Source organism: Eleutherodactylus coqui, chromosome 1, assembly GCF_035609145.1.
Source record: "Eleutherodactylus coqui strain aEleCoq1 chromosome 1, aEleCoq1.hap1, whole genome shotgun sequence".
NCBI lineage: Eukaryota > Metazoa > Chordata > Amphibia > Anura > Eleutherodactylidae > Eleutherodactylus > Eleutherodactylus coqui.
Window position 1 is genome coordinate 328,253,219 of NC_089837.1, and position 25,931 is coordinate 328,279,149.

Below are 25,931 nucleotides of genomic sequence, written 5' to 3' on the forward strand. Positions count from 1 at the left end.
GAAAGTAAATTCCTAGCAAAATGGCAAGGGCCCTATGAAATAATTGAGAAAGTCGGAGAGGTAAATTATAAGGTATACCAGCCAGGTAGGCGGAAACCAGAACAGTTGTACCATGTAAACCTAATTAAGCCATGGAAGGACAGAGAAGCCCTGACTGCAGTGAGCACCCCCCCATGGTGGGGTCCCAGAGGTGTGTGTATCAGGGTCCCTGTCCAAATCCCAACAACAAGAGTCGAGGGAATTTATACAACGTAACTCAGATGTGTTCTCTGATATACCAGGGCGTACTGGTGTCATAAAACACGACATTATAACTGAACCAGGGCTAAAGGTTCAGTTGAAACCGTACAGGGTTCCAGAAGCCCGCAGACGAGCCATCTCAGAGGAGGTCAAGAAAATGCTAGACCTCGGAGTAATTGAGGAGTCGAAAAGCGAATGGTCCAGCCCTATCGTGCTGATACCAAAACCTGATGGCTCTCTGCGCTTCTGTAACGACTTCCGGAAGCTAAATGACGTGTCAAAATTTGACGCATACCCAATGCCGAGAGTGGACGAGTTAATTGAGAGACTGGGTCATGCCAGGTACGTTTCCACTCTTGACCTTACTAAAGGCTACTGGCAGGTTCCCCTTACAGAGAGCGCGAAAGAAAAGACTGCGTTTGCCACACCAAAAGGGTTGTTTCAGTACATCTGCCTACCCTTCGGTTTGCATGGAGCCCCAGCAACCTTCCAAAGATTGATGGATATCATACTCAAACCCCATCGTCAATATGCGTCAGCATATTTAGATGATATCATCATCTTTAGCGAAGACTGGGACAGCCATCTACCCAAAGTACAGGCAGTACTGAACTCCCTTAGAAAAGCAGGGCTCACAGCAAACCCAAAGAAGTGCGCCCTGGGTCTTGAAGAAGCACGATACCTGGGGTATATAATAGGTAGGGGTATTATAAAACCCCAGGTCAATAAAGTTGAAGCCGTTCAGAACTGGCCACAACCCACAACTAAAAAGCAGGTGAGAGCCTTTTTAGGCATTGTAGGGTACTATAGGCGGTTCGTGCAAAACGTTGCTAAAACAGCAGCGCCCCTAACAGACTTGACCAAGAACAGTAAGTCAGTCATGGTCGTGGAACCCTGACGCAAAAAAGGCGTTCCAAGAGTTAAAACGGGCCCTCTGTAGACGTCCAGTGTTAGTCACACCCAATTTCAAAAGAGAATTTATTGTCCAAACAGACGCGTCCGATGTGGGACTGGGAGCAGTTCTGTCCCAGGAAGTAGAGGGAGAGGAACATCCCGTGATATATCTGAGCAGGAAGCTCACGCCACCGGAAAAAAATTATAGTATCGTTGAGCGGGAGTGCCTAGCCATCAAGTGGGCCCTGGAATCCCTAAAATACTACCTGCTAGGTCGGCACTTCACGCTGATCACAGACCACTCCCCCTTAACCTGGATGTCACAGGCAAAAGAAAGAAATGCCAGAGTCACTAGATGGTTCCTGACCCTTCAAAATTTTAGCTTTTCAGTAGAGCACAGGGCCGGAAAGCTACAGGGCAATGCCGATGCCTTATCAAGGACGCATTGCATGACGGCGAAAGGTGTCCGACCCCACAGGCTCGAACAGAAGGGGAGGGTATGTGAGACGGTGACCGGCAAGGTGCTGGAGGGCAGGTATATTTCGCCTAGGATGCTCTCCTATGCTGCTTTGGGGAGCGCTTGGGCAGATACGTGCCACCGAGCAGCCTGGGCTCGGTGGAGGAAGCCGGCAGTATAGTGTTAGTAGCATTAAGCTACTAACACGTTGTAGTAAGTAAGTGGCTCCAAGCCGCATAATCCGGGCCGGCTTTTCCTGGAGTGACCAAAGTGAAGGGTGGGATGGTCACTCCCACGTACCAGGTGGGGCTGGTACCAGGCCTTATAAAGCCTGGGCCTACAGGGCCAGGAGAAGAGCTGAGACCTTTGCAGGTCTGAGAGTCCTGGCTGGCTGTGTGCAGGAGCCATTTATTTACCAGTACGTAGACAGGGACGCTACATGTATAGTAAGTGCTCAGATGAGCAGGATTTACTTTGTTTGCCTGATGTAAAGGCCTGTATTTTGCTTTGTTTGCTTGGAAATAAACCCAGGCAAAGCCTGGACTAAAGACTTTATCCTGTGTCACTGTCTCTGACTGTTTATGCCCAGGTTGCTACCGATCCTAAACGCTAGTCCCTCACTAATATATAGATATATAGATATATAGATATATAGATATATATATATATATATATATATATATATATATATATAATATAAATTTTTTTATTTTTATTTTTAACCATTTAGGAGACCTACAAATTTAACATTACTTTTCAGCATTTTGAGGAACATTTCAGAATAATACCTCCACAAATGACCCTATTTTAAAAACTACACTCCTTAATGTATTCACTGAGGGGTGTCATGAGTATTTTGACCCCAAAGTTTTTTTTTCAGGAATTAATTCAATTTAGAGGAGAAAAAGTAAATTTTCATATTTTTGCAAATATGTTATTTTAAAGAAATCTTTTTCCTATAGTTTACATGAAAATGAGGATTTACACCCCAAAATGAATCCGTTTGTCCTGTGTTTAGAAATATACCCATTGTAGCCCTAATCTTATATCTGAGTGCACAACGGGGCCCAAAATGAATGGAGTAGTCAGTGTCTTTCAGAACAGAAATTTTGCTTGAAGTCCTTTTTAGGCCCCATAGCACACATGTAAAGTTCTTGAGCGACCAAAACCATAGAAAACACCTAAAAATGACCCCAGCTTGAAAACTAGACTCCTTAACAAATTTATCTAGGGGTGTACTACCTATTTTGACGCCATTGTTTTTGAATTAATTCAAGCAAAGCAAAAGGAAAAATTTATTTTTTTTGGCAATTCTGTCATTTTCAAAACTTTTTTTTTTTTTTTTTTTGTACAGCACACATATGAATGAAGACTTGCACCCCAAAATGGATATCCCTGTTTGTCCCGTGTTCAGAAACATACCCATTGGGGCACTAATCTATTTACAGGACACATGGCTAGGCCTATAATGGAAGGAACACCCGTTGGATTTCAGGGTACAACTGAATAAATTCCAGGGCCATTGCTCACTTGTACGGAATAAAAATTGACTCTCTAAAAATAACCACCCTCCGCGCCCTTTTCAGTGTTCCCCCAAATCTTATATAAAAGTAATAATGTGAACTATGTGGTATTTCCAAAGACAGGGCTAATTAAGGAGACTGGTCGGAATGAGCACATGGGGCAATTAAACCGGGTATCTTCCCCCCCCCCCCCCCTCCTCCTCTCATGCTTTTTGGGGGGTATATTTTGACGTCAGTGGTGGGTATGGGGTGTAAAAAGTGGCGTTCTGTGAGTCTCCGTAAGCTTGCGGAGGTTCGGCGGTCTCGCACAGAAGGCACTCAACAAGCTGCTCCTGGAACTGCAGGAAGGCGAGCATTCCCGGGGCTTCTTGTAAAATACATATTACAGGTAGCAGTCTACCTGTAATATGTATTCCAGATGTATTCCCAGCTGTGAGCCCGGCTGTGACCCTGCGTACGACCGCGTAATGTACTGCCTACTCACAGGTGGTCATGCACAGTACACCTTTTTTTTTTTTTTTTTTTGTATTTCCTGCACCGTCGCTTAGCAATGACACGGGTACCCGCAGCCCGTACACAATGTAGTTGCATATGGGCTGCGGGTATATCCGCGACCGTGGAGCACAATGGGCTCTACGTTGCGGATATCCGCAGTGAAATAGAACGTGCTGTGTTCTCTTTTCTGCGAGTGGATTACACAATTCCGACCCACTAATGTGAGCGGAATTGTGTAATCTAATGCGATTGATCTGCGTATTACTGCGGATCAGACTCATGCGGAATATGTAATACCTATCTGGTCATGTGATAAATAGTAAACCAGCAGCATCAGGGGTGTCAGTAAGATAAGTAGAAAATCTTCATGGATACTAAAATCCCATCTTTAATTCATCTTGCATAGTAAAATACAACGTTTCGACTGGTGAAACTCCAGTCTTTATCAAGCCAAAATTTCCTGGGCTCCCCGGGTCCTGCGAATGTGTCCGGCATTTTGCCGGTGGGCGCATGCGCAGCAGCTGGCAGGATCCATGGAGGATAATCACATCTGGATTGAAATGCGGAAGCCTCCGAGAAGATGTTTCATCTCCTCTCACCGATCGCATCGGTGAGGGGAGATGAAACTGCCACTTTTTAAAGAACTTTTACGTGATCGCCATTATGCATTGGATAACGGCGATCACGTGACCAGTAACCGCATACCGCGGCTCCCCGTGACATCTCCAGGCTCTTGGCTACCTTTGGATAGCGGCGACCACGGGCCCGGGGACCGCTCACCACGGGCCGGGGGCCTCTCCTGGTTCCTGGCTACCTTCAGGAGCCCGTAGATTTTGAATTTGCTGGGGCTGCCAGCCTTCTGCGCATGCGCGTGATGTCATTCGTCTGGCGCGCATGCGCGGTAGAGTGGTGACGGGTCCCGGAGGACCCCTTCACTGCAGAACACCCCGGAGAAGGAGGGTGAGTAATTTCAGTTGCCCTGATGGATCCGATCCAGCAGGGCAGCTGAATCTTTAACTTTTTTAAACTTTTTTTTTTTTTGTTATTGCGATCGCATTGTCAGGGGGGACTGCCCACAGCCCAGGATGAGGGTTCCATGCTGTCAGCTAGCTGCGGCCACTGACAGCATGGAGCTGTCACGTCCAGAGCCCACGTGGCTTTATTCCTTGCAGGACATATGTTTTTATGTCCTCAGTGAATAAAGCCCACTTGGGCAGGACGTAAAAACACTATGGGCTGGTCACTAAGGGGTTAATAGAACATCTAGCGACAACTATTCAGCTTCTCCAGTACTTAGGGTAGATGGTAAACTCTGACAAGCCGGACATTATTCCTAGCCAAAAGAAGCTGTTTCTGGGCATCATGCTAGACTCAGTCGGCGGACATTTCTCCCTGATTGAAAAATACAGGGGGTTCAGAGCCAAGTCAGTGCTTTTCTGAATAACAAAACATGCTCAATCAGGGAAGCCATGTCACTACTGGGGAAGCTAACTTGCTGCATCCCAGGGGTGGTGTGGTCTCAAGAACACACCAGGGTCCTACAGAATGCAGTTCTGGGGGCCTTGGACTAAAGCAAGTCCTCACTAGCAAGAAAGCTGTACATGGAGAACTCAGGATATCTGAGGCTCCATCACAAGTAACTTATCACAATATGTTGACCACTAACTGCAACGGTTTCCTGCCTACTTGCCATCTTATCTAAGGGACACAGGACACCTAAATTTAATTAGAGGTACCCTGGAAAGGGGTCCTACCTCTGGGCATCCTTAGATGTGAAATCTTTGTACACCAGCATCTCCCATGATAGGGTAATCCAAGCCATTCAATAGTTTGACGAGGATCCCCTGTTGCTGGGCCCACCAGCGGGCCTTTATTTTGGATGCGATTGTCTTTATTCTCACAAACCATTATCTTCAGCAATTATTAACTCCTAGAGGTAGGGTACCACAATGGGCATTAAATTTGTGCCTAGTTACGCCAACTTGTATATGATCACTTCTGAAGAAAAATGTGAATAACCCAAAAATAGTCTTTTACAAGTGTTTTGTAGAAGATATTTTCATTATTTGGGATGGCTCATGTCCAAAATTTTGTACAGGGTCTTAGCAACAACGCATGGGGCTTGGAGTTTTTTTATTTAAACTAGTAAAACTTTTTTAAACTTATTTTTACTTTTAGTTCCCAAAGGAGACAAGAACATACAATGCTTTGATCACTCCTGCAGTATAATGTAATACCATAGCATTACGTTATACCTTGCTCTGACAAGCATTCTATGATGGCTTGATAGGCATTCTGCTATGACAGCCTTTCAGAAGGCCCCTGGCTGCCATGAAACCCGCACGACAACCCGCGATCCCATTGCAGGGGGCCGCACAGGAACCCAGAACATCGGTCGGGGAACTTAAATGCCGCTGTCAGAATTGACCGTGGCATTTAAAGGGTTAACTGCTCGATGAGCCACAGGGCTTATTGGTGCTGTTACAAGTGGGTGCCGGCTGTAAGAAACAGTCTGCACTCGCGTTGTATGGAGCAAGATCGCCCTGCGTTCTCCTTTCATAAATAACCCGAACGTGCATGATGTAACTGTATGTCCTATAGCGTTAAGGGATTAAATATCCCATATGGCCAATTTTGCAGAATTAGGAGAAACTGCACTACAGATCTAGATTTTACTGAACAATCGAATATTTCAAAGAAATGATTTAACGAAAAGGGTCACTCTGTGACTTTGATAATATCAGCAATAGCGAAAGCACGTTGTGATGAACCAGTCATGCATCAGAAAACAAATTATTTTAATAAGGGTAAAACTCCATCTTATTACTAAATTCAATACACATCATTCCCTTTAAAAAAAATAAATAAAAATTTGAACACTTAGGCATCCTGCAAAGTGATCCCTTTCTTTTGAAACAAACTTCTGACCATCCACGAATAATCTTTCAGAAGAACACTTCCAAATCTTTCAGCACAATAACGACCACAGACATTTGACGGCAAACCACCGTACTTCATCTAATATGTGGGGTAAACAATTACATGGGGCTTCATCACAGGTCCTACAGTTATATATAAAACGCAGAGCAGAAGAACAACAAAATTGGGGCTCTTGGAAGGGGAGGACAAAAATAACAAAATGAAAATACAACAATGCTATTTTTATCTCGCCCAAAACTCGGCGGTCCTGACCGTAGACACCGACCTACCTCCACCAAAGAGATCTAGCCGGCTGAAGCATCAGCGGTAACGTCACTACTGTGGGAGGAGCCATTGTGCAGTTTGGTACTGCGGGTTCTCCTAATACTCCACCCCTGGTGACATCATCGCAAGTCCTACATGATATATAAAACACAGACCCTGACCGACAAAAGAGCAACACCGTTAGGGCTCTTGAAAAGGGGAGGACAAAAATAACAAAATGAGAATACAACTAAGCCATTATCTCAGGCACCTCAGTCGTCCTGACAGAAGACACAGACCTACCACCACAGAGATTTGGTGAGCTAAAAGACCTGCGGTGATGTCACTGATGTGGGAGGAGTTGAGCTGTGTTTTGTCTTGTGTGAAAATCAAGATTGATGTAGTAGAGCTGTGTCTGTGATGTTTTATATATATATCTAAATCTATCTAATTTAAAAAAAAGTTTTTTGTTATACCATAAAGCCCCTCCCCCTTATTATAACACCTTTATTATTCTAATTACTATAAAACCCTGGGTGTCTAGGGATGACTCCATTCTATTTATCTTAATACTCATATTTGTTTGTTTGTACTTGTCATTTTTACATGTGTCTTATCCAATTAATTGGGTCGAAAGGTATCACCCCTTTCCCTTGGACTTAGCTGATTTCAGGAAACCTACAAGCCTCTGTGAGCAGTATTGGACTTGTGTACTTTTAAACTATTTATTACCGGACTTCGAGTAAAGCAACATTGCCAAACGTTGCCGGCTTTGTTTTCAGCTACTTTGTGTGAACTGTTTTTCTATAACTTAGCCTCACCGCAGAGGAATGAACAGGGGTGCCACGTGTGACAATCCAGTAGGACAAAAACCAGGTAGCCAAGTTCCCGGATGCCCACCCTTTAATAGCCTGCCCACGGACCTGTGAGATGTGCCTCTGGCTAACCTCTGGGTGAGAGACAGTAGAGCCACCGTGACAAGGCCTACAACTCATCCACACTTTCTTGTAGGCTAGGGTCCACTCCTCGGACACTGCATAATCATATGACAGTAACACCAGGGTCTAACGTGTGGCCACGTGACCTGAGCGATCACCTGATGAGGAGTCCTTTCGAAATAGTGTTTGGCGCAACCCTATCATCCAATGGGATTTCCCCCCCACAGCTAATCATGCCATCATTATATTGACACTACATAAACTATATGTTGAATCAATCTCTCATGCTTGAAAAGGAAGATTTCATTGTACACCTTTGAAACACGTTGCGTATTACTGGCCTACATTATGTCTTATGAATACCCTGCTTGAATGAATAAAAGGTGTGACTGAAATTACCCAAGGAGTCTTCTGGATTTAGAGGAGTCCTAACATCATTTATGTACGCATTATCGAATCACCAGGAGCGTGAGGATTTTTACTAGATTTCCTAATGTATATGTATCGGAAACCTGGAATTCGGGGGTACAGGAAGAGACAAAGCAGGCTCGAGTGTCTTGTAGGGACGCGGTGAGCTCCTCCATTCTCATTATGTCATCGACTTTATAAAGGCAATGAGAGAGGGCTGGAGAGGAATTGGACCTCCAGTGGGCTAGAATGTATCATCTAGCGGTGTTGATTAAATGTTTTAGTATGGACTTCCGATAGGTTCTCACAGGTAGTTTAGAAAGATCTAGTAGATATTTTTAGATCTAGTAGATTAGGTAGACTTTTATTTTAAATCCATGTGTAAAACATTGCGTAGAATTTTGTGAGTCTTCTCCACACTTTTTTTTTTTTTTGTATATTCTTAGAATAAGCCATAAAGACAGGTGAGGGTTTGCTCATTGTCAACAATCATTTAAAATGTAGGCGCTGTGGCTCCAGCCAGCTATGCTCGTGTTTTCTTGGAAGACATCGGGTTGACCCACAAACGATCATGGATTGATCTGATCTACCAGTTATAAATGTGTGGTATATTGATAGGATAGGCTATGAATTAAAAGTGACCCTCTGTCATAGACAATCTAAGGCCGCTCTCATACATGCCACTTTTTACTGCGATTAGCGCAACATCCCGAGTGCCGTGCTAGCCACAGTACGACGCAGTCATTGTTTTCAATGGGGCCTAGCAGACATGCACACTAAGGCCATGATTTTCAAGCGCTGTCTGTTCTATTTTAGTGCATTTTACAGTAATGTAATGGTGACCTAAGTAAGATTTTCTTTTTTCTCTTCCAGTGACGATTATTTAAGGCAAGCGTTTAAATATCCTGATAATCTGGTATATGCAGGTGAAGCTTCACTGGGTGAAGAGAGAAGAAGAAAAATGAACCCTGAAATCAGAAAACGCGAGCGGGAAAATATAAGTAAAGCAGTGTGTGCTTTACTGAATTCTGGAGGAGGAATAGTACTGATTGAAAGTTGTGATAAAGATTTCAATTATATTAGAGATAGGTTAGGACTGGACCTTGAAGACAAATTACATGAACTCGTGTATGAATTATCTGCATGCGACTACTATGACTTTTCTCAGAAAGGATCATATTTAATTATATTTGTTAAAACCTGGGGTATGCAAAAACCCCATCCCGAGCTTTGTACTCTAGATACTGGTTTACATGCTCGAGACTTCACCTCGAGGAAATTGCTAAATGCTACGCGGCTGATGAACATTCTAGAAAAAAAATCACAAGGGAAAGGGAAGGTGGCTCGCCTTTCTACAGATACCGAGCAACGTATCCTAGAAGACTTGCTAGCCAAAGAGTATCTGTGTCTTGGTCAAACAATGGGCCTTGCAGAATCAGATCATATTGAATTCAAAGATTATAGCACGGAGAAGTCGACACAAAGAATTAAAGAAGTAATTAAACAATATGCCTCAGCGTTTGGAAACAGTCAGGGGGGATACTTCATTATCGGAGTAGATGATAAAGGAACAGTAAAGGGTTGTGCAAGAGGAACCACAAGCTCAGAGCTTGAATGTAAAATTAAAGAATTCCTGAAAAGTCTGATATTTGTCCATCTTGGTGACTGCAAATCAGATGATGACTTTTACACACTCACAATTAAGGATGTTAAGCATGAGAACAATCATTCTGGATATGTAATCTTCTTGGAAGTGAAACCATTTTGTTGTCTTGGCTTTGTGGAGAATCCTCAGTCCTGGATTCTAGATTCTGAGCCTCCTGACTGTTTGGGGAAATGCTGTGAAGCAAAGCAACTGACCGCATCTGAGTGGGTAAAAATTGTGACCAACCAAGGTCCAGGTAAGTATTTTTTTGGTTTCTTATAAACCAGACCAGCTGGTATGAGAGGTGTATATATAAAATGTAGCTTATGCATCTGCTCTGCATGCCTAACCCCTCACCTACAGCTTAAGTATGTCAGCCTTTTATGGCTGCACTACTGATTGTCACACTGATAAAAACTGAAAAATAGTGAGGTTTCATAGGGTTGTGACAAGCAATGCTGCTTTTAGGCCTCCTGCACACTGCAGAGCAGCATTCTGCATGCAGAATCCCTCGCTACCCGCAGCAACGACTGTGCATACCTGTTCTGTTGCTGGGTAATCTGTATTGTGGATAGACCCAACAACTCTCCTTCGCACAAGTGCAGTGCATTACAGATTTTTTTATTTTTCAAATTTTTTTTTTTCCCCCCGCGCTGTCACTAGGCGACAACACGGAATCTGCAGCCCATCTGCAATGTTCATTGCAAACGGGCTGTGGGTCAGACTGCTTCCATTGACTTTTTTAAAAAATTTTTTCCCCCTCCGCTTGTGGAAACCGCAATTGGTTTCCGCAAGTATGGAGGAAGAATCTATTTCCTATAGCATACTATAGGCGCTATTTGCTGTGGATCTGTTGTGCGGATACCCGCCATGGATTATGCAGCATGTATCCACCCATGGGCAGAAGCACTTAGCAGTATCTCCTATGTAGTTCTGGCCTTATGCAAGAGAAACACACTACACTTATAGGAAGGTGTAAAAAAAAATGCCCTTCATGGAATGGTCGATTTGGCCTAAAATTAACTTTTTCTTTTTTCAAATGTTTTTTTTTCAAATTTATCTTTAATCTTTTTTTTTTTTCTTGTGCAAGCTAAAATACAAAGACTTTTTTCCATAATGGGACTGCATGCACAGCAATTCCTTAATGTATACTGATTATCTGAGTTGTATTGGACAATTCTGATATCGGTGTATCAAGGAACCACTGTGCATGCAGTCCCCAGAGTACTGAATCCCCATCAATTTGCACTGGGGTATTCATCAGACCTGCATTTTTCATGCTGCACTTTCTTTTTTTTCTATTGCACATTTTTTGTACTCCTGTCTACTTTTGTCACATTTGTTTTAACAGTGTTTTTTTTTTTTTTTTTGAGAGTGAGCCCTCTATGATGCCTCCGACCCCTATGACGTCAGTACAGCTGTGTCGGACGTCAGCAGGCCGGACGATTAGCTGATGACCAAGTAGGAGGTCCTGGATGATGATTTATCCTTAGGATAGGTCATCAATAGTATTTGCTCGGAAAACCTCCTTTTAATCACTTTAATAGCTTTACTGAATGTTTGACATGTTACCTTCATGCTTTCATAGTTCCTTCTCCGGAGTCACAGTTTGAAAGACTATCCATCGAGAAAAGACCACCACTGGCTAAACCAGTGTACAGAAAGAAAGGCCTGGAAAAGTTATCAGAGTTACAAGACAGTCTGTTTGGAAGTATGTACTTAATCACCAAAATAGAATTTAATTCACTCAAATTTTTAGAATTGACTTTCGTCTTTTAGTAACTGTTTCCTTTTGTAAAATAAAGCGAGACCATCGTGTGACAGTACAAAAGTGGAAGGAGAAAGCTGAGCAAGGGTACATAACGAAAGCAATTTGTAGGACTCATGTCTACATACAATGTAGATAGTTGGAGGAAGTACTAGGACAGTATTGTTGAGGACAATAGCTAACCACCAGGCCAAAACTATATCTACTATCTTTTATTTGGGTGGCTTATTGTAATGACTTAAAGACAGATTCACTGACCTACAGTAATTTCAGGTGTAACTGTCTTTTTATTATGGCTCTCCTCCTATACAATGCTTTGTGTGTCATGAGTTTCCTACAAATTTTGTGTTGTGTGGAAAGAGTGGGTCTCTTGCACTGCTGTTTGTGTTCTGGACACAAGAGCAATTTATCCAGAAGGGAAAGCGTGTCTCTGGTCTTATTCTGAGGGCTGAAGTGCGAGTATGCATTTCTACCTTGGTTGAATATGATTGGTTAAGGATCAGCCAAGCATTTTCATTATGTCCCGCTACTGGTAATGAGTATTCTTCCTGTTTTTTTAATTTGCCACGTCTTCTCCTTCAAACATATTAAGGAGAATGGCAATATATGGCATAGTTTTTGCCGCTATGGTGTTATTTGTAAATATCCAGCACCTTTTACGTTTATTTGATTTATTGAAAGTCTAAACCATAATATTGCGATGCCTAACAATTTTTAGGCTGGTCTCACACGACTGGATTTGAATTGCGCATGGACGATACGCAGTAATATGCGGGTATTAAAAGGCATGGACTTTCGCTGGTTCGCTCACACGTGCAGGTAGGAATTGCGTATTCCGCGAGCTGAAGAAAAAATGCAGCATGCTCTATTTTAACTCTGATTCTGTGCGTATTGTCTCCATGGATCTTATGGATGCATGGAAACCGCAGTGCATACGCAATTAACATTGCACGTGAGCTTGGAATCACTCGCAACTTGCTAGGACAAGATACAAAAGCCGGAATCGTATTTGCCTGAACAGGTAGTCTGGCTTTGGAGTAACAGCGAGGAAGTATTTTGGTAGCTCTGCCTGAGTTTGTCTGGCACAAGCCATGTATCCCTGCAAAAACATGGTCGCAGCATTGTTGAAGGCTGGTGCAATCCAAGTAGAAGACACAACCTCACACATTACCTACTTTCAGTGATTGTTTTGATCCATGGCTCAAATGTGACATCATAGAATAAAGCATTCAAGGGAATCACAGGTGTTTACCTTTCCTCCAGACTCCCTCTTCATCCAGTTTTGCACCCTTCCAATGCTACACCTTCTTTTCACCACTAGGGCTGGTTCCTGATTCAGTTGCAACCAGGTGGATAGTTGTTACGTTGCTCAGAGAGAGCTTAATTGCTGCCTTGGCAACTTTTTGATTTCCCATAACTTCTGGAGTCCTTTCTTTGGTGTGAGCCTGGTACAAGGATACTGTCTCTGCACTTTGCATTCTGTATTGGGTTACCCAATGATCCAGCAAAATTTCTGCTGAGCTTCAGGTGATAAATTGAATGTGATTCCCAAAGGCATTTTTCCAGTCGTAGACACGAACAGTCTTGCCTTCAGCCAATTTACATGCTTCAGCGAGCACCAGCAGCTCGGCCTCCTGAAAAGACTTCTGGGGGGGGGAAGTTGTGAGCGGTTTCTGTCTAATTACCTTGTTGTTGGCTATCACTGCATAGCCTGTTTTTGCGTGCCCATTTTCATGGTACCTAGAACCATCTACGAAAAACTCAAAATCTGCATCAGCAATGAGAGTTTCAACAACATGTCAAGATCCCTGATCTCATTTTCCATTAACTGTAAACTTATATGCATTTGCATTTGATGTTCCACGTTTTGTCCACCTCTCCTAAATTCACTGGAAGTAATAAAGCTGGATTCACGACTGTACATCTTCTAATTGTGAGGGTGCTATTTGGGAGGGACAGGCAGTCACAGAGGAGTTGCAGAAAGCTTCAGGCTGGGGTATCCATTCCCTACAATATCCCATTTAATCCAAGGAAAGTGTGCGGTTCCTGAGGAGTGGTATAACCTCAATTTCCTGTATTTTGTCAGTAGTAATGTACCTAGTGCCCTATGAAATGCAATGGCCTAGGAACACAACTGTGGATTGGCAAAACTGAAGTTTGGACTTGGGTGCCTTGCAGTCATAGGGATGTCTGTATTGCGTTGTTTGAAATCTTTATGGTGGTGTCCAAAAAGTTGATTTCGGTATACGAGTATCTTAATGTGAGGTTTATGGTGGGGTGGAATGCATTGAATCTCTCATGAAATTTTATTAATTCTTGTTCGGTGTTGGTCCAGATAATTATGATGTCGGCAATGTAGCGGTAGTAGGCCAATGATTTGCTGGAGCAGGAGTCCAGAAAGTCACTCTCCAGTTTTGCCATAAACAGGTTGGCATATTGCAATGCCATTTTACTGCCCATGGCAGTCCCAGTTAGTTGCAGCAATATCTCTTTGCCAAAGGAGAAATAATTGTGTGTGAAGATGAATCTTGTGAGTTGTAACACGGATTCAGAGGCAACCCCATTGGCCTCAAGGTGTGCCTGGCAGGTGGTCAGTCCATCTTCGTGTGGGAAGTTGGACTATAAGGACTCCACATCCATAGTGGTCAGGATGGCGCCATTGGGGAGGGGACCTACGGTTGACAGTTTGTTCAGTAGGTCCGTGGTGTGTTGCAAGTAGCTGGTTGTGTTTCTCACCAGTGGTTTGAGGACTCCTTCCACCCATCCTGAGATTCCTTCAGTGAGGGTTCCCACACCTGAGATAATTGGCCTGCCTGGGTTGCCAGCTTTGTGTAGTTTGGGAAGCACGTAGAATGTTCCAACCTTGGGGTTCTCCGGTATCAAGTCAAGAAGTATTGTGGAACCCACAGACAGACTTCTGATGACCCTTCTCAATTCCCTCACATATTTTTGAGTCTGGTCTTGATCCAGTTGGTGTTGTATCTGGTGTCTGTCAGCTGTCTGTCTGCTTCTTGTAGTCGGCTGTATTCATGAGGATTATAGCACCGCCTTTATCTGCGGGCTTAATGGTGATTTCCTTGTTGCTCTTAAGTGCATAGATCAGTGGTGGCAAACCTATGGCACGCGTGCCAGAGGCGGCACGCAGAGTCCTTACCGCTGGCACGTGCCGCCATCGGCCGTTCCACCAATAGGGAATACCGTCAGGGGCCGCGGCTTGCCAGTATTTTTGTATTATGTCGCCACCGGAAGTTAGGGGTGGCGACATAATACAGGGGTTTCACATGTTGTAACGCCCCCAGATTCTGATAGACTGGGGGCGTGTGTGGCCTTAGCAGGGGAAGTGTCGGTGGCAAAGGAATCCGCAGCAGAGGGAGCAGTGGACCGAGCAGAGAGATCAGCGGCAGCAGGAGACGGAGCGCCGGCATCGGCAGGGACGCTGGAGGGTTTGTCACTAGTACGCGGGGGGGGGGGGCGCGCTAGGGTTTGTCACTAGTACGCAGGGAGGGGGGTGGCGGAGGCGGCGGCGCTGGGGTTTGTCACTAGTACGCAGGGAGGGGGGGGCGCTGTGGGGTTTGTCACTAGTACGCAGGGAGGGGGGGGGCGCTGTGGGGTTTGTCACTAGTACGCAGGGAGGGGGGGGGCGCTGTGGGGTTTGTCACTAGTACGCAGGGGGGGGGGGGCGCTGTGGGGTTTGTCACTAGTACGCAGGGAGGGGGGGGGCGCTGTGGGGTTTGTCACTAGTACGCAGGGAGGGGGGGGCGCTGTGGGGTTTGTCACTAGTACGCAGGGCGGGGGGGCGCTGTGGGGTTTGTCACTAGTACGCAGGGAGGGGGGGGTGCGCTGTGGGGTTTGTCACTAGTACGCAGAGAGGGGGGGGGCGCTGTGGGGTTTGTCACTAGTACGCAGGGAGGGGGGGGGGGGCGCTGTGGGGTTTGTCACTAGTACGCAGGGAGGGGGGGGGCGCTGTGGGGTTTGTCACTAGTACGCAGGGAGGGGGGGCGCTGTGGGGTTTGTCACTGGTGCGCGCGCGGCGCTGTGGGGTTTGTCACTGGTGCGCGCGCGCGGCGCTGTGGGGTTTGTCACTGGTGCGCGCGCGCGGCGCTGTGGGGTTTGTCACTGGTGCGCGCGCGCGGCGCTGTGGGGTTTGTCACTGGTGCGCGCGCGCGGCGCTGTGGGGTTTGTCACTGGTGCGCGCGCGCGGCGCTGTGGGGTTTGTCACTGGTGCGCGCGCGGCGCTGTGGGGTTTGTCACTGGTGCGCGCGCGCGCGGCGCTGTGGGGTTTGTCACTGGTGCGCGCGCGCGGCGCTGTGGGGTTTGTCACTGGTGCGCGCGGCGCTGTGGGGTTTGTCACTGGTACGCGGGGGGGGGGGGGCGCTGTGGGGTTTGTCACTGGTACGCGGGGGGGGGGGGGGCGCTGTGGGGTTTGTCACTGGTACGCGGGGGGGGGGGGGCGCTGTGGGGTTTGTCACTGGTGCGCGGGGGGCTGTGGGGTTTGTCACTGGTGCGCGCGCGCGGCGCTGTGGGGTTTGTCACTGGTGCGCGCGCGCGGCGCTGTGGGGTTTGTCACTGGTGCGCGCGCGCGGCGCTGTGGGGTTTGTCACTGGTGCGCGCGCGCGGCGCTGTGGGGTTTGTCACTGGTGCGCGCGCGGCGCTGTGGGGTTTGTCACTGGTGCGCGCGCGCGCGGCGCTGTGGGGTTTGTCACTGGTGCGCGCGCGCGGCGCTGTGGGGTTTGTCACTGGTGCGCGCGCGCGGCGCTGTGGGGTTTGTCACTGGTGCGCGCGCGCGGCGCTGTGGGGTTTGTCACTGGTGCGCGCGCGCGGCGCTGTGGGGTTTGTCACTGGTGCGCGCGGCGCTGTGGGGTTTGTCACTGGTACGCGGGGGGGGGGGGGCGCTGTGGGGTTTGTCACTGGTACGCGGGGGGGGGGGGGCGCTGTGGGGTTTGTCACTGGTACGCGGGGGGGGGGGGGCGCTGTGGGGTTTGTCACTGGTGCGCGGGGGGCTGTGGGGTTTGTCACTGGTACGCGGGGGGCTGTGGGGTTTGTCACTGGTACGCGGGGGGCTGTGGGGTTTGTCACTGGTACGCGGGGGGCTGTGGGGTTTGTCACTGGTACGCGGGGGGCGCGCTGTGGGGTTTGTCACTGGTACGCGGGGGGGGGGGGCGCTGTGGGGTTTGTCACTGGTACGCGGGGGGAGGGGGGGTGTTACTAGTACGTGGGGGGCGCAGCGCTGTGGTGTGTCACTGTTACCACTGGGGGTATGTTTACATGTGGTGGAAATGGGCAGGGCTGTTTCAAAATAGACCGGGTGCAGATTTTGACTGCTGTTTGGATGCGGAAATGCTGCAGAAATTTCCGCTGAGGACATTCTGCAGTATTTCCGCATCTAAAAAGCAGTCCAAATCTGCACCCTGTCTATTTTGAAACAGCGCTATCCTTTTTTAGAACGATGGGGGGGGGGAAATCCTACGTGGTGATAAGCTCCGCCCCCTGATGTGTTGGCACTTTGCAACCCAAAACCTACTTATTTATTGCAGTTTGGGCACTCGGTCTCTAAAAGGTTCGTCATCACTGGCATAGATGGCCCTTCTTTCCTGCATGTTGATATTAAATGTTTCCCTTCTCTGCTTGTCCAGTATAGTAGATTGCACCATATTTCTATAGGAGCCTATGTATTAGTCCAAAGTGGATTTGCGGCTAGGAGGGGGTGTCCAATCAGACTTCTTTTTGTCCCAAAATCCCTCTTGTGTTTGTGTGCTTGAAAGTCCTGTGTCCTCTTTATCATGAAAGAATTCTTTCAGTCTTAGTCTTCTGAAATACTCCTCCATGTCGCTACGGAGTTCTATTTTGTCAAGCGTTTTAGTGGGACGGAATGAACGTCCCCTGGAGAAGATACTGAGCTCCACATTGGTGGGGTTGTAAGATGACAGATTGTGTCCTGTAGGGGGTTCTGTTCGATCCTGCCAGGCTCGGAGTCAAGTATAGTCCTTCATGGTAATGGTATTGGTATTCTCTTAGTGGACTGTTTTTAGTGGGATTATCAGCCCTGCCACACTGCAAAACATGTTTAGGAATGGTTTGAGGATTCATGACAAAGAATTCAAGCCTTTGACTTGGCCTCCAAATTCCCCACATGGAACTTTAAAAAGCTATTCTCCTATCATAACCTCAACAAAACCCATCATAAAGCAATTCCAAGTGTAAATAAATCACTCTGATAGCACAGAATGCAGTGATGTAATATTGTATGAAGAGTCAAGCTAAATAAAAATAGATCTGTACTTGCTTAAAGGGGTTGTCTCGTGAAATCAAATGGGGTTATACACTTCTGTATGGCCATATTAATGCACTTTGTAATATACATCGTGCATTAAATATGAGCCGTACAGAAGTTATTCACTTACCTGCTCCGTTGCTAGCGTCCCCGTCGCCATGGATCCGTCTAAATTCGCTGACTTCTGGCGTTTTTAGACGCGCTTGCGCAGTCCGGTCTTCTCCCTGGTGAATGGGGCTGCTCGTGCCGGAGAGCTGGTCCTCGTAGCTCCGCCCCGTCACGTGTGCCGATTCCAGCCAATCAGGAGGCTGGAATCGGCAATGGACCGCACAGAGCCCACAGTGCACCATGGGAGAAGACCCGCGGTGCATCGTGGGTGAAGATCCCGACGGCCATCTTGGTAAAGGGAGAAAGAAGTCGCCGCAGCGCGGGGATTCGGGTAAGTAATAAACTTTTTTTTTTTAACCCATCCCTTGGGTTTGTCTCGCGCCGAACGGGGGGCCTATTGAATAAAAAAAAAACCGTTTCGGCATGAGACAACCCCTTTAAGGGGGTTATGCACACAAATACTATTTACGAGCTATCCTTGGGATAATCATCAATGGTTGATCAGCTGAGGTCTGCTGATCAAGTGCGTGCACCACAACACATGGGTACGGACCAGAAGCAGTTCTTCTGACCCCCCTAAGTAGGGGCTGGCAATTATAATTGCAGATGCAGCTGTCATTGATTATTTATTTTTTTATTTTTTTTTGAGTTGTGCCTGCAGTTACAAGCATCGACTCCTGCATAGAGGGCAGAGATATCGGTTTCAGCTCCACCCCTTGAATGTTTGTGGTGCAGGTGCCTGATCAGCTGATTGGCTAGAGTCCACCTCTCAGGACCCTGGCAATCAACTATCATTGGCCTATCCAGCGACCTTTCGACCAAACATTCGGGTCTTTCTCAAGCTTGAGAAAGATCCGAGTGGTGGGTCTAAACGTCACTGTTGCTGTGACTATGGAAGAATAAAGAAACACACTGTGGCTATGTACTGTGCTCATTGAAAGTTTTATTACACCCCCTGATGCTGCTTCCTAGTTGTGCAATATTGAAGTTTATATGGATTTGAGTCTAATCCCAGGTTAAGCGGGCATAGTTTACCACTGCATCCAAGCGGAGAAGATTGGTGAGCGCAGCTATTTCCTGTGTTGATGTAGGTTGCCAGTAGTGTTTATGTGGACAACCACAAGTGAGCACGTTTTGTCTTGTGACAGTTGAAAAAGGTTGGGAAACCTTATTATAAACATGTTAGATAATACAGAAGTGAATAAACGCCATAAAGCCAGGCTGTAAGCATGTTTCATCACCCTGTACAATGCCTTACAAGTCTTTTGTCTCTTACCGTAAAACCAGACAACACCACTAGTAACAATGATTTTTCTGACAGCATGACTGATGAATATCAACAAACGATTATTGATTTTCTTCTTCATAACATTATGCAATTATCATTAATGTGACTGTCAGTTATTAGCTCTCCTCCAATCAAAGGCACTGCTAACACAGCTTGGCACCCCTGATTAGAAATCACAGTGGTGGGTGGGGCAGGGGGTTCTCTAACTGCACCAGGTAAAAGAAACTTTGAGGCAAGAAGATCTGTTTGAATTCTTGCCTAAAAAACTAAATGTGTATTTATCTTTTAGTCATTTGGACATTAAGTAATCGTTTTTATAAGCTATAAATTATCTGGTCACAATAGAGTAAACCAGGCACTATAGTGATTAGAGATGAGCGAGTATACTCGCTAAAGGCAATTGCTCGAGCGAGCATTGCCTTTAGCGATTATCTCCCCGCTCAAGACCAAAGGTTCGGGTGCCGGCGCGGGGGAGCGGTGAGTAGCGGCAGTCAGCAGGGGGGAGAGAGGGAGAGAGAGATCTCCCCTCCGTTCCGCCCCGCTCTCCCTGCCCGCTGCCGGCACCCGAACCTTTGGTCTCGAGCGGGCAGGTACTCGCTAAAGGCAATGCTCGCTCGAGCAGTTGCCTTTAGCAAGTATACTCGCTCATTTCTAATAGTGACACATAATACTAGCATTGTTGTTCGTTATGGTAAAGTCTTGAAATGGCTTACATTTTTTGTTTGTCTCCTTGCACAGGTATTGGGGATAAATTTACTGTAAAACCGGATAGACTGTATGAGGATCTTAAAGCAGAGTACCCTGGTTTAGAAGACCTCCTGAGTCCTATACTGCCAAACGCTGGGGTGGTAATTGTATCCAGGAGCTGGGCTGTGGACCTAGAGCTGGGGAGCAACCCCGATGTTGTGTGTGACATTTTGCTTCTATCACCTAACCGCTATCCAACACTATACTCTGTCCTCAATACAGAGGTTTCAGAAAATGGGCTTAATTATTCACAAAAATCAGCCTTTGCCTTGAAGCAAAAATTGGTTAACATTGGAAGCTACACTGGGAAGTTGTGTGTAATTCCTACTGTGTTGTGTCTAAATGCTGAACATGGCAAATCCAGCTCCTCCGGCCCTGTGATGGAGTACCCAGAGACCTACAAACTGGATGATTTGGATACTGTGAAAGAATTACTGCAGTCACTATCTATAGTAATACTCGGTTTTAGGAACCTGCTAAGTGACAAGATTGGAGTTGAGTACTTCAACCTTCTTACCATAGAACAGTATAGGCTGCTGGCAAATAACTTAATTAATGAGACCTTATTTGTGCATGGACCACCAGGAACTGGAAAGACTGTTATTGCCCTGGAGATTATCAAGAGAATAAAAAATAGATTTAATTGTTCAATTTCTGACATCCTCTATATTTGTGAGAATAAACCGTTAAGCAATTATGTGAGGTAAATATAGTAATCAGAATTTTTACTTATTTTATTTTCCAAGAAATGTATATATACTTGCCTAATTGGAAACACCTGGCCTCCTGCAGCAACCTAGATCATGGGTGCACAATTTTTTCTGTCAAAGGACATAAAACTTAGACTTGTATCACACGAATAGATTTGCGTATGAAACTTTTGCACGTGCAATGCACTGAAAATACAGCCCGTTGATTTTTTGCAGCATGCTCTATTTTTCTGTGCTTTTGGGAGGCAAAGAGCATCTCTTGCACTTATTAAATTAATTTGGCCATTTCAGTGATGGAGCACTGCACTGTGTTTTGCATGCGCAAAAAGTATGGTAAAAACCGCTGTTGGATATGCACATATCCAATTCCTGATATGAAAAACACCACACAAATACGCATATACTCGCGTGACACGGGCTTTAAAGCAGTATTACCATCTGAGGCATTCATGGCATTTCCAAAGTATAACATAAGTATGTGAAACACTGAACGAGAAGTGTTTAAATGGAATGACAAGCGAACGAGCTATCTATGAAATGAATTGAGTTCATATAAATCTTTGACTAGCTTGCTGCTCCTCATGGCAGCCGTGCACTGTAAACTTTATATATATAACTAGCGTACCCGTCGCGCGTTGCTGCGAAGACAGACATACAGACATACATTCGTTTTTATATATCTAGATGACGGCAGCAGCGACCACTGAGGTTTTGTAGGCCGCTGCTTCCCCCTTAGGCTGAATAAAATAGCCGTTGTGTGGAACATCCAATTTATCCGGCTGCTGTGGCTTCTTGGGAAGATAGCCTAGTACATGTTTGCCCACTTCCAACTCCAATGGAGACTGACTGTAAATGGCTGGCGTGCTCTAGTATTTATGGTTCCAAGCTGTACGTGTCATTGCATACAGTCTATCTATCTATCTATCAGGGTTATTGCATACAGTCTATCTATCTATCTATCTATCTATCTATCTATCTATCTATCTATCTATCTATCTATCTATGACATCAGGAAATGAGAGAATTATATTCCGTACGTAAAATTTGAACGCTAATTCTTTGGCGCTTTGAATTGAATAATCGAGTTGGGACCCATTAACTTTTCCTATTTATGACATAATCAATGCTCGTGCCAAATTTCAAGTTTCTATGACATTGGGAAGTGAGAGAATTAAATTCCGTACATAAAATTTGGACGCTAATTCTTTTGCGCTTAGAATTGAATAATCGAGTTGGGATGAGACATAAGGCCTTGCCCATAAGCATTCCCCAACCTCCAAGAACTGAACCTACCTACCCACTTCCAACTCCAATGGTAATTGGCTGGCGTGCTTTAGTGGTTCCAAGCTGTACGTGTCATAATAGAGCCTTAATGACATCACAATGCAGCTTATGAGAACATGTTGGGGCATGTTCGCGCGTTGCTGCGAAGACAGACATACATACATACTACGTTTTTATATATCTAGATGACAGCAGCAGCGACCACTGAGGTTTACCGCTGGGGTATGTCACTCTTATTACTAATGGGGGGAGTGTCACTATTATTACTGCTGTGGGATGTCACTATTATCGCTGGGGTGAAGGTGTCACTATTACCGCTGGGGTATGTGTACATGTGGCAGAAATGGGCAGGGCTCTTTCAGAATAGACCGGGTGCAGATTTTGACTGCTTTTTAGATGCGGAAATGCTGCAGAATTTTCCACAGAAATCTCCGCTGAGGACATTCTGCAGTATTTCCGCGTCCAAAAAGCAGTCAGAATCTGCACCCGGTCTATTCTGAAACAGCCTTGTCCTTTTTAGAACGACGGGGGTAAAATCATACGTTGTGATAAGCCCCGCCCCCTGACGTGTTGGCACTTTGCGATACATAAGTGGGTTTTGGGTTGTAGTTTGGGCACTCGGTCCCTAAAAGGTTCGCCATCACTGGCCTAGTACATGTTTGCCCACTTCCAACTCCAATGGAGACTGACTGTAAATGGCTGGCGTGCTCTAGTATTTATGGTTTCAAGCTGTACGTGTCATTGCATACAGTCTATCTATCTATCTATCTATCTATCTATCTATCTATCTATCTATCTATCTATCTATCTATCTATCAGGGTTATTGCATACAGTCTGTCTATCTATCTATCTATCTATCTATCTATGACATCAGGAAATGAGAGAATTAGATTTTGTAGGCCGCTGCTTCCCCCTTGCGGGCTGAATAAAATAGCCGTTGGGTGGAACATACAATTTATCCGGCTGCTGTGGCTTCTTAGGAAGATATCCTAGTACTTGTTTACCCACTTCCAACTCCAATGGTAATTGGCTGGCGTGCTCTAGTGGTTCCAAGCTGTACGTGTCATAATACAGCCTTAATGACATCACAATGCAGCTTTATAGAACATGTTGGGGCATGTTCAAGGGCGTCCGATGTTGATGACATCAGTGATGACATCACAATAGCAGGTGGCTTACTTATTCGATCTACGTGGGGGGGGGGGCGTAACTTTCGACGACGCTCGCGCGCCATTTATCGTAGGATATTTGTACTATGCCTATAATCTTCCCAGGAGTGTACTCAACAACTTCCCAAAGTTTCATGGCGATCGGATGAATGGTGTAGTAGCGCATAAAGGACAAACAGACACGCACGCAGACACGCACGCACGCAGACAGACATACATTCAATTTTATATATATAGATTAATATCTGTCACCAGGACAGATCTGTTTACACTTGAGACATTGAAAAATGCCAAAAAATAAGCACAGCCCCATTGATTGTTCCCTTAAAACTCCTATTAAAGCCTCAGCCCCAATGTCCACGGGCAAAATAGAATAAATAAAACCCGCACATGTGATCTGCACCCATAGGGAATCATTGGATGCCCACAGGTAATTAAATACCTGCGGATGTCATTTTTCCCTGGCGCACGGATCGCACGTGCGGGAAACTACCTGCAGCATGCTCCATTTCGTGTAGTTTTTCCACACGGATGACTCCCACAGCTTCCATGGAAGCCGTCCGATCCCGCGGCACACCCACAGCTGTTGTGCTGTGCTGCAGGAAAGCGGGATTTCCAAAAAAAAAAAAAAAAAGATCCGGCCGTGACGGAGGGGAGAACCGCAGCATCTTGACAGGTAACTATATAATTTATGTTCTTGGCCTCATGTCTGCGGGGCAGGAAGGATCCACAGCGAGATTCTGCACAGGCCCGAATTTCCCCGTGGACATGAGGCCTCACTGTAAACCTTGTCCTATATACAAAGTAACTATCCCTAATTGAAGACCTAATTGTAAATTTGACCTCCTTTTTTTGATTTTATTTTTTTTGCCCTTGCTTTTACATACTTTAGAATTTACTGTGTATCCATGAACTCATAGGTGCTTTATTTTCTTATATTTATCAAATAGACTAACATTCTAAATATTAAATGTATTGTTTTAAACATATCCATGTCTTTCACTTTCAGGCGTTACATCATTTGTAAAGTCATGACTCGTGCTTGGTTTGAAACTCTGGAAGAAGTTAATGTTAAGCACATTGTAGTGGATGAGGCTCAAAACTTTCGTTTAGAGAAAGGTAATTGGTTCACGAAAGCAAAAGACATTACTATAAAATCTAATGGTGTATTTTGGATTTTCCTGGACCATTTCCAAAAATGCCACAATAAATTTACTGGCTTGCCAGAATGGAGATCGCAGCATAAGTACATCTTAACAAAGGTGGTTCGGTGCCCACAGTTAATATATTCAAAAATGCATGAGAAAATGAAAACACTTGCTACCAAATTTTGGCTCAGTTTTTTGAATAATGTAATGGAAGATAGTAAGTGTTGCCATGAGATAGAAGGGTTCTATACAATGAAGTCCCTGTCTAAGGCAAACATTGTGAACTATGTTTCTGAAAACTGTGATAAATATCTTTCGGAAGGTTACGCACAAAGTGATATTGCTGTGTTATGCAGCACACACGAAGTAGCCAAAGAATACAGGGAGCAGCTGGATGAGGCAATGAGCAGACTTGCAAGGAAAAGAGTACTGATTATGTTCAGAGATGCTGAAGAGATCTCCCGAAATGCTATCCTTGTAGACAGTGTCCGTCGGTTTTCTGGACTGGAATGCCTCATTGTATTTGCAATTGACCCTGTTTCTACATATGGTAACGTTAATGAAAACCTTTTTATCTGTGCTGCCTCAAGAGCAACTGGAAAGCTACATGTACTCTATGAAAAAAACACTGAGTAGTTCATGCATAATTAGGTGCCATTTGAAGAATTGTGGGCAATATTTCTAAACACTTTTCTCATGGGGTTGTGCCTAGATCACAACCACTATTGACATGCTCTCTTAGGGCATATAAACATCACAACCCCCCACCACCACCACCACCACATAACACAGAATGCAGAATTGCTCTGTAAGGCATTTACACATCTGAGAATAACGAGTGAGTTCTGTGAGATCTCAAGCATTATTTTAAATTTTCATGCTCGGCAGATCGCGGCTATAAATCGTGTGAAGAATAGCCGCCATCAAGCTCCGAGCTTAATTAGTATTTACTCATCCATTAAGACCATATGGATATCGAACGCTGCGGGAGAAACAATGCACATTGGCAAAAGTAGAACCATGCTTCCTCTGGGGATTAAAGCCCTGCAGGCTCTGCTCGTGACAGCTCCAGGCACCGACACCACCACCACCACCCTGGTCATGCGATCACATTAACCCCTTAACGACTGCCCCATCGGGAAACTACGTCCTCAGTAAGTGGGCTTTAATCCTAGAGGACGTAGTTTTATGCGTCCTCTTAGGATTAATGCCCACTTGCCTGAGGACGTGACAGCTCCATGCTGTCGGTGCCCGCAGGTAGCCGACAGCATGGAGCTGTCATCCCAGGATGCGGGCAGTCCCCCCCGGTATTGCGATCGGCGCTATCCGGTGGATAGCGCCGATCGCAATAAAGTAAATAAAAATGTGTAAAAAGGTAGATATTCAGCTGCCCTGATGGATCGGATCCATCAGGGCAGCTGAAAATACTCACCCGGCTTGTCCGCGGTGTCCCCCCAAGATCGGGTCCTCCCGGACCCGCCGCCGGCCTTCTGCACATGCGCGCCAGACGATGACGTCACGCGCAGAAGCCCGGGAGCCCCCGGGAAATTGAAAATCTCCTGGCTCCTGAAGGTAGTCGGGGACCAGAAGGCGTTACCGGGGACTGCTGTGAGCGGTCACCGGGCCCGCGATCGCCGCCATCCAATGGATAGCG

General features: G+C 45.7%; 1 protein-coding gene across 1 annotated transcript; it reads left to right on the forward strand.

Moving 5' to 3' along the window:
* The first annotated feature begins 538 nt into the window (after positions 1-538).
* Positions 539-25,025, forward strand: LOC136588322 (schlafen family member 9-like). Its single transcript, XM_066587480.1, has 5 exons — positions 539-582; positions 9,012-10,033; positions 11,372-11,494; positions 19,957-20,668; positions 24,139-25,025. The coding sequence occupies exons 1-5, from the start codon at positions 539-541 to the stop codon at positions 24,911-24,913; spliced, it is 2,676 nt and encodes an 891-aa protein (XP_066443577.1). The 3' UTR covers positions 24,914-25,025.
* The last annotated feature ends 906 nt before the right edge of the window (positions 25,026-25,931 follow it).

Coding starts and splice junctions, on each gene's coding strand:
- LOC136588322 (XM_066587480.1), top strand. CDS start 539: ATGCCGAGAGTGGACGAGTTAATTGAGAGACTGGGTCATGCCAG. Junction 583..9,011: donor GAGAGACTGGGTCATGCCAG/GTACGTTTCCAC, acceptor TTTCTCTTCCAG/TGACGATTATTTAAGGCAAG. Junction 10,034..11,371: donor AAAAATTGTGACCAACCAAG/GTCCAGGTAAGT, acceptor ATGCTTTCATAG/TTCCTTCTCCGGAGTCACAG.